Raw genomic sequence first — 11,037 nt, 5'->3', positions numbered from 1 at the left:
ATAGAGAAGTAGAGAAGAAAAAAGGAAGAGGAGGGAGGGAGGAGAGAGAGACAGAGACAGAGACAGAGAGATAGGATAGAGACACAGAGACACAGAGAGAAACAGACAAATACAGAGACACAGAGAGACAAAGAGAGACAGAGAGAGGGAGAGAGATACACACAGAAACAGAAATACACCAGAGACAGAGAGAGAGAGAAAGGCACAGAGAGACAAAGAGACAGAGACAGAGGAAGGGAGGGAGGAAAGTAAGAAAGAAATAAAGAGAGAGAAGGGGGGAAATAAGGGAGGGAAGAGAAATGAATTGGGGAAGGAAAGGAGGAGAAAAGAAGAGAGAGATTTATGCAAAGAATTTGAGAGTCTGATTACCAGAAGAACCAATGGATTAGAGAGAACCCAAATCAGAGAATCCCAAAATTGCTTAGGGAAAGCTCCAAAAAGTCTTGATCCTTTCTGGGCAATGGAGGAACCAACAGGTTGGCATGAAACCTGGAAATATTTGTGTGAACTGACACAAAGTGAAGTGAGTAGAGCTTAGAGAACAAATGATATAAGAACCACATTTTTAGATGTGGTTAACCTAGGGATTTATTACTTGTATGTTATAAGAATTTTACTTTTCTTTTTTTCAACACGTGGGGAGTAGGAGAAAGGGAGAAATAGTTCCCCCTCTCCTGCCAAAAAGAGAAATGAATAGAAGACCAGAAGGATTCTCAGATAAGGAGGGCAACTTTGTGAAATGCTATTGTGCTTATCAGTTATGTCTCTTGTCAAGAAACCCCTTTTAGGGTCTCTTGGCAAAAATGTTGGAGTGGTTTGCCATCTCAGTAACTTGTCCAGGATCACACAGCTAGGAAACATCTGAGATCACATTTGAACTCAGGTCTTCCTGTTTCTAGACACAGCAATCTATCCACTGAATCACCTACTTGCCCCTTTTGAAAAGTTATACGTTGAATTTATTACATATTTAAGTAAAGCAAGCTCTACATAGTAGAAATTCAAAATTTCATGTATAATCTCCTTTTCTACATTTTATGTGTAAATGCTCATTTTATTTGAAATTCAAATTCAAAATAAAAAATAAAGTGAAATTTTTTTAAAAAATCTGACATAGCTTCAGAAGTACAGTGGGGAAGGATAGAGAGTGGTAATTAGGGATAAAGTGCAATAGATCTTAGAAACCAGGGGTCAGGAGGGAACCAGGATGGTCAATGCCTCAAGTTGATATTTGATTGATGTAAACTGTGTCCCCTTTAATCTTTGGGGGAAAGAGTGCTCCTGATTCTCAAACCCTCCTGGCCTCTGGGAGAGTCCCACTTACCCACTTAGGAGAGTCCCACCCAGAAGGGACCACCCAGGAGGGGACCACCCATTCATGAGGGAAACTCCCAGATAAGTAATCTCATTCAATTGGAGATCTTGGCCAGGGTCATAATCACCACCCACTATTGGATTGAAGATTAGTCTCTCAAACTGCTCCCCAGCTCTGGGCCAGGACAAACCTGATAAAACCCAAGACCTGTCAATCCATCTCTGTTAATTCCTAATCAGGAATGCCCACTGATGAAGATATTTTCTTCTCAGGGTAAACCCATCTTTGCAATAGCCCTAACAGTATCTTGCCCGCTAAGAAAGCTGTTTTCTCAGTGTAAATAAACCCATTCTTGCCACAAACCTCAAGCCTGTATTCATTGGGGTTTGTGAATTCTTTTGTAAAGCCTGCCACTGGCCAAGGGGGACCCAATTGCTGTCAGGGGATCACGCAACCCTCAATTCTCACACCTCAACATAATGATCAGTAAAGCTGTGAAAGTACTGAAGACATTTGTCTTGGTACTGGTAAAGGTCCTTAGTCTGATTCTGAGTAGAGATAAGTGTGGATAGCCTGACTTCTTGAAACTATCCCTCATTACTGAAGGGGTGATTGTCTCAGTCATCCTGAAACCTGTTAAAGACCTTCACTTAAAAGGGGCAACATCTCCCACTACATCCAGAGCCATCTCCTGTCGTCCTGATGTGTTTCTGGCCACTGGACCCAGCTGGCTCTGGAGGGGAAAGGGAGTCAGGGGACCTTGCCCAGCCCTCCCTCACTTAAATCCAACTCATTTGCAAGTCATGGTATTGCTTCCATGATGTCATGGTCATCTTTGAGAACAAAGGACAAACAAGTTGATTTAGGTCAGGGGCTGAATCTTTCAGTTATGTAAGCTAGAAATGCTGGCAAGTCTTTTCTTGCTTCTTCCTCCTCATCTAGACCTGATGTCGGATCGTTCTTCACAACCACCAGCCAAACCTGCCTCCCAGAAGACCAGAACCATTTTCTGGACTAGGATGGCTCACAATGATTCTCAATGTTTCCCTCCCCAATCTGATTTCATTCCCCCCCCCCCCCATCATAACTCTCCCTGGCTATTTCTCTTTCCTACAAGGTCACAGACTATGCACACGGGCTCTGACTCAATAGTTTCCTTTTCTTTGCAAATTTCCTCTCTGCATGTCAACACTACCCCCAGACACTTTCTTGTGTACACACCCATCACCACAGACTGAGCTGGGCTGGGTGAGCCTGGGCCCGAGTCTCTCAGGATGGGCTTTGCATTTTGGACTGAGCTGGATTGGACCGGACTGAGTTTAGTTAGGGTTAAAATGATGAGACCAATCTAAAGGGCCAGAGCCCATTAAAAAAAATGTATTATCTCCCTGCCAGTCCCCTGCGCCGAGGAAGGAAGTTCCAGGTTCCCCAAACCTCGACCGACTTCTCTATTGTGGTTGTAGTTTACTCTCCTGGGCTAGGAGAGTCAGTTAGGAACACAGACATGCTTGACCATGAATAGGAGGCTCAGGGGAGACAGACGCATGGAGTACACAGTCCAAGTGGCTACTATAGGGTTTAGAGATGGGACGGGGCCACTAGGCAAGAAGGTCCAAAGCCTGCCTGCAGAACCACCAAGTACCCAGAATAGAGTTGCATTCTTTCAGTCACGTCAGGCTCTTCCTGACCCCACCAGGGATTTGTTTGGCAGAGATACTGGAGAGGTTTGCCATTCCCTTCTCCAGTTCATTTTATAGATGAGGGAACTGGGCAAACAGGGTTTAGTGACTTGCTTAGGCTCACACAACTAGTGTGTGTTCTGTGGAACTCATGAGGATGAGTCTCTCTGGTTCCAAAATCTCCTAGCTGTCCCTCCAGATGGAATAGGGAACTGAAATAATAGAAATAAATTCCTCTGGAAAAGTGATCAAAGTAACTTCTGGAATGAAAAAATATAACACACATGCCACACATTTTGCCTAATAAACTTATTGTATCACAAACAAGAGATACCCATTCTTATCTTTCCTTTCTACAGTTGTAAGAGGTAATGCTCATCTCATTCCTAATCCATTCCCCTGGGCTCCAGACCCATTCCATCCAGATACTTTATAAACATTCTCCCCGTACTACCTCACATCACCATCTTCCCAGACTTGTTCTTGTGCCCATTCCTGTCCTATTACACCCCTAAGGAGCTTTTGGGAAGAAATCCTTCAGTCCAGAGACAGTATGATTTGGATTTCCACATCCCTAAATCCCTTAGGGAATACTCAGCAAGGTCTCTTTATTGCGGTGGTTCCTGTAAATATCAATTAAGAGGCATTTTTTTTAATAGAGTAAGGGGGCAGCCAGGTTGTACATTATATAGAGCACCAGCCCTGAAGTCAGGAGGACTTGAGTTCAAATGTGACCTCAGACATTTAATATTTCCTAGCTGTATGACTCTGGACAAGTCCCTTAACCCCACTTGCCTCAGGGAAAAAAAAAAAAAAAAGATTAAGGAACTACTGAGAGGCAGCAAAGTACAACACATTTGAAAGATAGCTGCTCTCAAAGCCAGGAATATTTGGGTTTAAATCCTACTCATGACACATATACTTGTGTGATTCAGGCAAGTCGTTCAACATTCAGGCAGTTCTGTAAGGTAATAATTTGCAGAGAAAGTGCTGACCTGCTTTGCAGAGGCAATAGCCTCTCTCAAAATTTCCGAACCAAAGAAATCAGAGGTCTGCTCAGTATTCCCATCTCTATCCCTACTATTTGTCTGGTCCAGAGATTACACAGATAAAAATGAAACAGTCCCTGCTTTCAATGAGCTTGCATTCTAACGAAGGAGACAATGGATACACATGTGAGCAAATACAAAATATGTATACAGATACAAGGTGATTTGGCTCTAGTCAAGGAGGCACCCATAGCTTGGAGGATCAGAAAAAGCTTCACATAGGAAGTGGCATCTGACTTAAGTCTTTCAAGAAACCACGGATTCTAAAAGTCAGTGTTGAGAAAGGGCATTGCAGGCAGGAGCAGACATGGAGATGAGGAGCAAGGCAGTCAGTTTGGCTGACAGAGAGCATGAAGTGTAGTAATATGAACTGTCTGGAGAGGTAGGCTGGAAGCTGGTTATGAACTTGGGCTAAACCCGGGGTCAGCCTCATTAGAATAAAAATCATTAATTAGGCCGTGGAATGAGTGAATAGAGAAGATATGGAGGCAGATTCTATCAGAGATATGAGGGATGTGTCGGTGCCCCCATGGGAATGAGTGTCCTAAACTGAAGCACAGCTGATGGCTCCTGGGGTAGAATTTGAATGAGTGGGACAAATCCATGATGTAAGCTTGTCAAAATATCTATTTCTTAAAAACGAGGCACTCTGGAAATTTCACTACATCAGGATTTTATTGGAGAGACCATGTGTTTCCCAGGCAATACTCAGTGACCATTATAAAGAAGAAAATGATGGCCATAGAGAAGACACAGGTAGAGGAGATGGAAATAATGATGTGAAAAAAAAAAAAAAGATTAAGACGATTAAGAGTCTATGAAGAATGAGAAAGTTAAATTCCTTGAGGGGAGGTTCCATCTCATACTACCTGGAATGCCTTCAAAAATGCTCACTGATTGATGACCCTGGTTCTTTCATACATTGGTCACTGGGCTCGATGGCAAGTTCCCATCTCCTGCTATTGACTCATCAGCAGTTAAGCCGTCAACTTTAGGGGGCTTTACAGCCTCATCCATGTTTTCCACAAGGGGTTCGCTCTCGACTTTGAGGTCACTGGAGGCTGCCCCGGCCTCCAGGTCCTCCATCATCACAGAACCCTGTCTAGACTTCCTCTTGCCAAAGAAGGTGGTGAGTGTGGGCCTACGACCAGTCCCCTCGCCTTCAGCATTCATTGCGTCCCCTTCACCTGCTGCTGACCCAGACGCAGCCTGCTCTTCCACAGCCTGAACTGGTCCAGCCCAAGCATCCCCAGCTCCTTTATGTTTCCCATTTCCCACAAGCATCAGAGCCCCGGTCCTCCTCCTCTGCCGCCGACGCCACAGCAAGAACAGGACTACCAAGAGAGTTGCCGCCACAACCACCACAACCAGAATCACCAGCGCGGAGTTATTGCCACCCTGTTGCAATTTCTTTGCAGGAGACACACTGGCCAATGAAGTGGAAGACGTGGAAGTGGTCTGGAACCCCTGGAAACATGTGGAGGTGATCTTATCCGTTGAAATCTCATGGGAGGGGGTTGTTTCTTTAGTGACTAGGGTGGTATTCCCTTCCTCCCCTCCAGTGGCATTAAAGGGAGGAGGTCCGGGGGGAGTCGTTACCGCAGGAACTACAGCCTTGATACTAGTAGACAGAGTAGCCACATGTGTAGTCAGTTCCTGGGTGCTACTAAGGTCTTTCTTATCCACCGAGGTCAGCCCAGAACCAAAAGTGGTAGAGGACGCCACTTCAGCAGTAGGAGTGCTCTCCCTGGCCTCTGTCATCAAGGACGTCAAAAATCTGGCATCCAGGGCTGCAGAGGACATGAGGGTCGTATCTGAGTCTGAGGCTGGCAAGGATGCGGCTTCCAGGGGCGGCTGAGAGGTCAAGGGGTGCAGGTCCAAAGAGCTTGACACAGACACCATATCCAGGGCCTGGGAGTCAGTGGTGGCTATTGAGGTCCAGAAGCACTCAGAGAGGATGAGAAGCAACAAGAGAGACAGAGGGGACACCATCGCCATGACAACATGTAAGATCTCCCACGGACCAAGAAAGGTTCAGGGGTGTCTGTGAGTCAAGACCTGTGAGGAGAGACACAAGGAGGAGTCTGCAGAGGCCGGAACATCCTCCTCATCCTGCCCACATCCCTACCAGCTGCCTGGCTGGGCTTGTGGTTCAACGGCTTTTTCCAGCCTCAGAAATAATCAGGGTGGGGATACCCAGAATCAATGCCCTCCCACTCACTGAGTACTTCTGGATCTGACTCTTCCTAGAAACCCCCTTTCCAATGACCAACCAAGCTCTCGACCCTCAATCCCCATCCTCCTATTACACTCTTAGATAGGAAATCTTCACCTACTTCTGCTCCAATTTGCCCTGCTTTCTAGTCTTTTCTTAAAGGATGTTCTTTAGCCTCCCCCTTGCCATGGGCTGCCCCAACTCTAGTCACAGTCCTGTCCTGTGCTCATTCTTACCTGCAATTATAGTTGGAGATCCTGGAGGGAGCCTGTCTGTCTGAGTTCAGAGCCCTTCTCAGACTAAGATAGGCAGGGACTTAGACTGAGGGCCCATAACAGGGAAGGAAGTGGCCCTAGCTCCACCCCCTTATGAGTGTCACGGTGCCTCTCCCTCTCCATCCTCAACATCCTACATCCTTAACCTGCCCATATTTCAATAGTGAAAGTTTAAGGAACGCAATGCCACAATATAATTTCTCCTTCCCATCTGCAAATATAGCTGAAGATGGGTATTCCTGGGTTCAAGATGAGGAGATAGCCAGATATCAGCTAAGACTATATACCTAGGTCTGAACTGGTGGGGAGTCTAGTTCCATGCTGGAAAATGGCATCCGAACTGGAAAACAAAATGCCTACTTCTGAGCCAAAGAACTCTTGCTCATTGGAGACAGGGCAGGATCATTAACCTAGAATTGGAAGACCTCTCAGAGGCCATCCAGTCTAACATCCTTTTTAATAGATGGGGGGAAACCAGAGCCCAGTGAAGCTAAGTGACTTAATAGGATACACATGAAAGAAGCTAAGTGACCTACTAAGGATACACATGGAGCAGGACCCAAACCAGGCCCTCTAATGAGGGCAGTACTCTTTCCACTCTATCAGGGCATTCTGGATCTGAACTGATGTGCCTCTGCTGAGGACTAGTGTGATGAGGATTTCAGCATCTGCCTGCATGGGGGTCCAGGCCCACCCAGATCCAACTGGAGTACAGAGAGAACAGAGGCAGGAAGGGCCGTTTCCTGTGTTTATGGTCCTTGCCCTACTCCTTAATTCTGCTGATGAGCTACATTCTGTACCAGAGCTTTCCTCAGCCCCTGACCCCAGATCATGAGAGAAAACAGGGGATAAGTTGGCTCCTTCCCACCAGGACCCGTGTTCCTTTGAACGGAGAATCTGGGGTGGGGGTAGGGCTGGAGAGGAACACAAGCTGAACCCCAGGTACCCACACACTCGAGTCAAGCTGGATTTGGATTCAAAGGTCCTGGGTTCAAGTCTTGATTCTGCCACTTACCATTTGTGTACCATTGGGCAAGTCACTTAATCTTCAATTTCTTCATCTATAAAATAAGGACATTGGCCTAAATGATCTCCAAAGCCACTTCTGGCTATATCCTGTGAGTGCAGGAGCAGCTAATGGATCCTGATGTGAGTCCAGCAATGAGTAGCCTGAGGCAACTAGGCCCCAGTTGTTGGGAAGAGGTAACCGAAGGTGTAGCCCAACCTTATGCCTAACTTACTGTGTGACCCAGAGAAAAAGTAATGACCCCTCTGAGCTTCAGTTTCCTATAAAAAGGAGGCAATAATACTTATACTACCTACTTCACAGAGAAACCAATTTTCAAAATCTTAAAACTATATAAATGCTATTATGGTCTATTATCACTACTAACCTTCTCCATCTCCGTATAGGATGAAACTGATTAATCAAAACTGCTTCAGATAAGTAGGAAGGAGACTGAAGTATCCATGTAGGTACACAGAGGGCAGATGGGTTGGTAGCATCCTAGTACATACAATCAAGGGACACAGTACAAACTGCTCAGGCCAGGCTGGGGCTGCTTTCTTTTGCAATTGCATCTGAGCAAACTTCATTCAATGTAATTCAAGAAACCCAGGATGTGCTGTAGTTACTGCATTCCTGATGTTGGGAGTTCAAGGACTAGATGGAGACATGAGATATACTTCACCATCTGAAGAAAATATTCCTCAGTCCCTGAACATTAAAACGTCAGAACCGATCTCACCATATTTAAGTTAGGGGGAAAGTGGGACCCAGAGAAGGGAAGAAATTTATCCAATATCATACACTGAAGTGAGTCAGAAGCAAACTGAGGAGTATTGTAGGACATTGGTCTCAACATGTGGACCTTTGGGAATGAAAAGAACAAAGTGGAAAGGTCGATTACTGGTATCCATCTCACCAAATGACTCAGTATAACAAACTAAGCAGTTGATTATATATTCTAATATTACTATTTTTTAAATTTATGTAGTTATTGTAATAAAATACAATTTCATTTTAAATCCTGACTGAATTTAAAGCATTATCTTTTGTCTTTATGTGTTCTCTCAATCAAGAAGTATTAATGGGGCAGACTACCATCTGAGTGACTTTGAGAGGGTGGGCATATCCCAGAAATGTTGATGTCAAAAACATGTCTCTATAATCATTTTCTTATGCTTAAAAGGTCAGGAAAATAACTGTAGAGATGCAAACCAAAGATTGGTTTGTGATAAAAGCATATTTTGTTCACGAGTTGATAGCTGTTTCTCAGCAAGGAAGTGTTAGATTATGATTAGGCAATAATGTGGGCAGAGCTCCTAACATCCATTAAGGAGGCTTCCTGATGGCAAAAGCCTAGAATTTTTAGTGTGAACCAATTAGTTCAATTCCTAGAACCTAAATGGGAGTCTTCTAGGATAGAAAATCACTATCTTAGGAGAGCACAAACTAGATACGGATACCTTATAAATTACTCAGTGTGAGATTGGGCAGATTTTTTCTTGTAATATCCAATGCCTTTGCTCTAGTGTACTATTTCTTAACTTCTGTTCTTTTTCCTTGTTAAATCCTTAAAAACTACTTCTTATAAGTAGTGTAAGAGTAAGAGGTGAAGGGAAAAAGAGCAGAAACTAAGCCATCCAGTTCCAAAGGACAATCTCTGAATCCAGGGTGCAAGTCATTTCAGAATCTGGGAAGGTGTAAGACACTCAGACTCAAAGTAAGAGTTTAACCTAGAAGGTAAACTTCCCTGCTGTGTATGATTCATTACTATTTTTGAAAAGCATTTTGATATAATGCAAATAAGTGACTAAAATATCCATGCCCTTTAACCCGGAGATTCTATTATTAGCTTATACTTGAAGAACTTAATTGGATTAACTATTTATAATAGTTTTTTTTGTGAGAGCAAAGAAATGGAAACAAAGTAGATGCCTATTGAGAAAGGATTAAACAAATTGTGGTATATGAATGTAATGGATTACTATGCTATAAGAAATTATGAATTGTGATAGGATGCAAATACCTACATGAGCTGATGAAGAATGAAGTAAGCAGAGCCAAGACACACATGACTATAACTAACTGGAAAGATGAGCCACACACACAAAAAGCATATACTACAAAATTACAAAGAACAAACATGATTCAAAAGAAATTTCAAAAGAAACTTTTGCAAAGGTAGGAGGTCCAGAAAAGTGTAATGCATGTATTTTCTGATATGTACTGATTAGTTATGCCAATTCCCCCACACATACTCTTTTGTCTTTTAAAAAAATGTTATATAATGTCCATAAATTGGAGAATGGGTGAATAAATTGTGGCATATGAATGTTATAGAATATTATTGTTCTGTAAGAAATGACCAACAGGATGATTTCAGAGAGGCCTGGCAAGACTTACATGAATTGATGCTGAGTGAAGCGAGCAGAACCAGGAAATCATTATTAACAAGACTATACGATGATCAATTCTGATGGATATGGCTGTCTTCACAATGAGTTGATTCAAACCGGTTCCAATTGTTCAGTAATGAAGAGAGCCAACTACACCCAGAGAGAGGACTATGGGAACTGAATGTGGACCACAACATAGCATTTTCACTCTTTATGTTGTTTGCTTGCATTTTTGTTTTTCTTCTCAAGTTTTTTTTTTCTTTCTAGATACGATTGTTTTTGTGCACAAGATAATATGTATACATATATTGGATTTAACATATTTAACACATATTGGACTACCTGCCATCTGGGGGGAGGGGAAAATTTGAAACAGAAGGTTTTGCAAAGGTCAACGTTGAAAAATTAAAATTACTCGTGAATATATTTTGTAAATAAAAAGTATAATAAAATTTTAAAAATTAATTTTACTTTCTTATTTTTAAAAAATGTTATATAACATAGCTTACTGAAAAGGATACTTCATAAAAATTATGGTGTTAGAGAAAACAAAAGACATCATTAAAAACATTTTTTAAAGTTAATTTAGCAAGGATAGGCTTTTTTTTTTCTTTTCTTGCAGGCCATTGGGGTTAAGTGATTTGCCCAAGGTCTCACAACTGGTGTTAAATGTCTGAGGCCAATTTAAACTCGGGTCCTCCTGACTCCTGGGCTGGTGCTTTATCCACAGGGCCATCTAATTGCCCCAACTCATTTTTTAAAATCTTTGTATTTCTAATACTTAGCATAGGGTAGGCTTGTTGGTTACCTGAAGGTTTCAATGTTGGGAAAATACAGCTATAAAAAATAGCAAAAACTCTGAAAGCACAATTCCAAAGGAGTTGTGAAAAGCTAAGGCTAGCTAGGTTTTTAACAGCCTCATACATCCTGCCTGATAAACAATTATAAAAACAATGCCTCCTCAACTCTTACCATTATCCCTGCCCAAACCTTCATTTTTTTCCCCATCAGAACACTGTGTTTAAGTCCAAGTCTGAACCTGAGGCCCTTATTGTTGTTTGTCCTTCATTCTTGAAGATGATCATAAAATCAGGGAGATGCC

At 42.8% G+C, this 11,037-nt stretch overlaps 1 protein-coding gene across 1 annotated transcript; it reads right to left on the bottom strand.

The window, feature by feature from the left end:
• Nucleotides 1-4,699: 4,699 nt before the first annotated feature.
• On the bottom strand, nt 4,700-6,607 carry SPN (sialophorin). The gene is made up of 2 exons (XM_051999352.1): nt 6,495-6,607; nt 4,700-6,101 (listed from the first exon to the last, which is right to left on the bottom strand). The coding sequence occupies exon 2, from the start codon at nt 6,039-6,041 to the stop codon at nt 4,959-4,961; it is 1,083 nt and encodes a 360-aa protein (XP_051855312.1). The 5' UTR covers nt 6,042-6,101; nt 6,495-6,607; the 3' UTR covers nt 4,700-4,958.
• Between the last annotated feature and the right edge of the window lie 4,430 nt (nt 6,608-11,037).

This window comes from Antechinus flavipes, chromosome 1, assembly GCF_016432865.1.
Source record: "Antechinus flavipes isolate AdamAnt ecotype Samford, QLD, Australia chromosome 1, AdamAnt_v2, whole genome shotgun sequence".
Lineage (NCBI taxonomy): Eukaryota > Metazoa > Chordata > Mammalia > Dasyuromorphia > Dasyuridae > Antechinus > Antechinus flavipes.
Note: the sequence above shows the minus strand (reverse complement) of the source record. Positions and strands in the feature narration are given on the sequence as shown.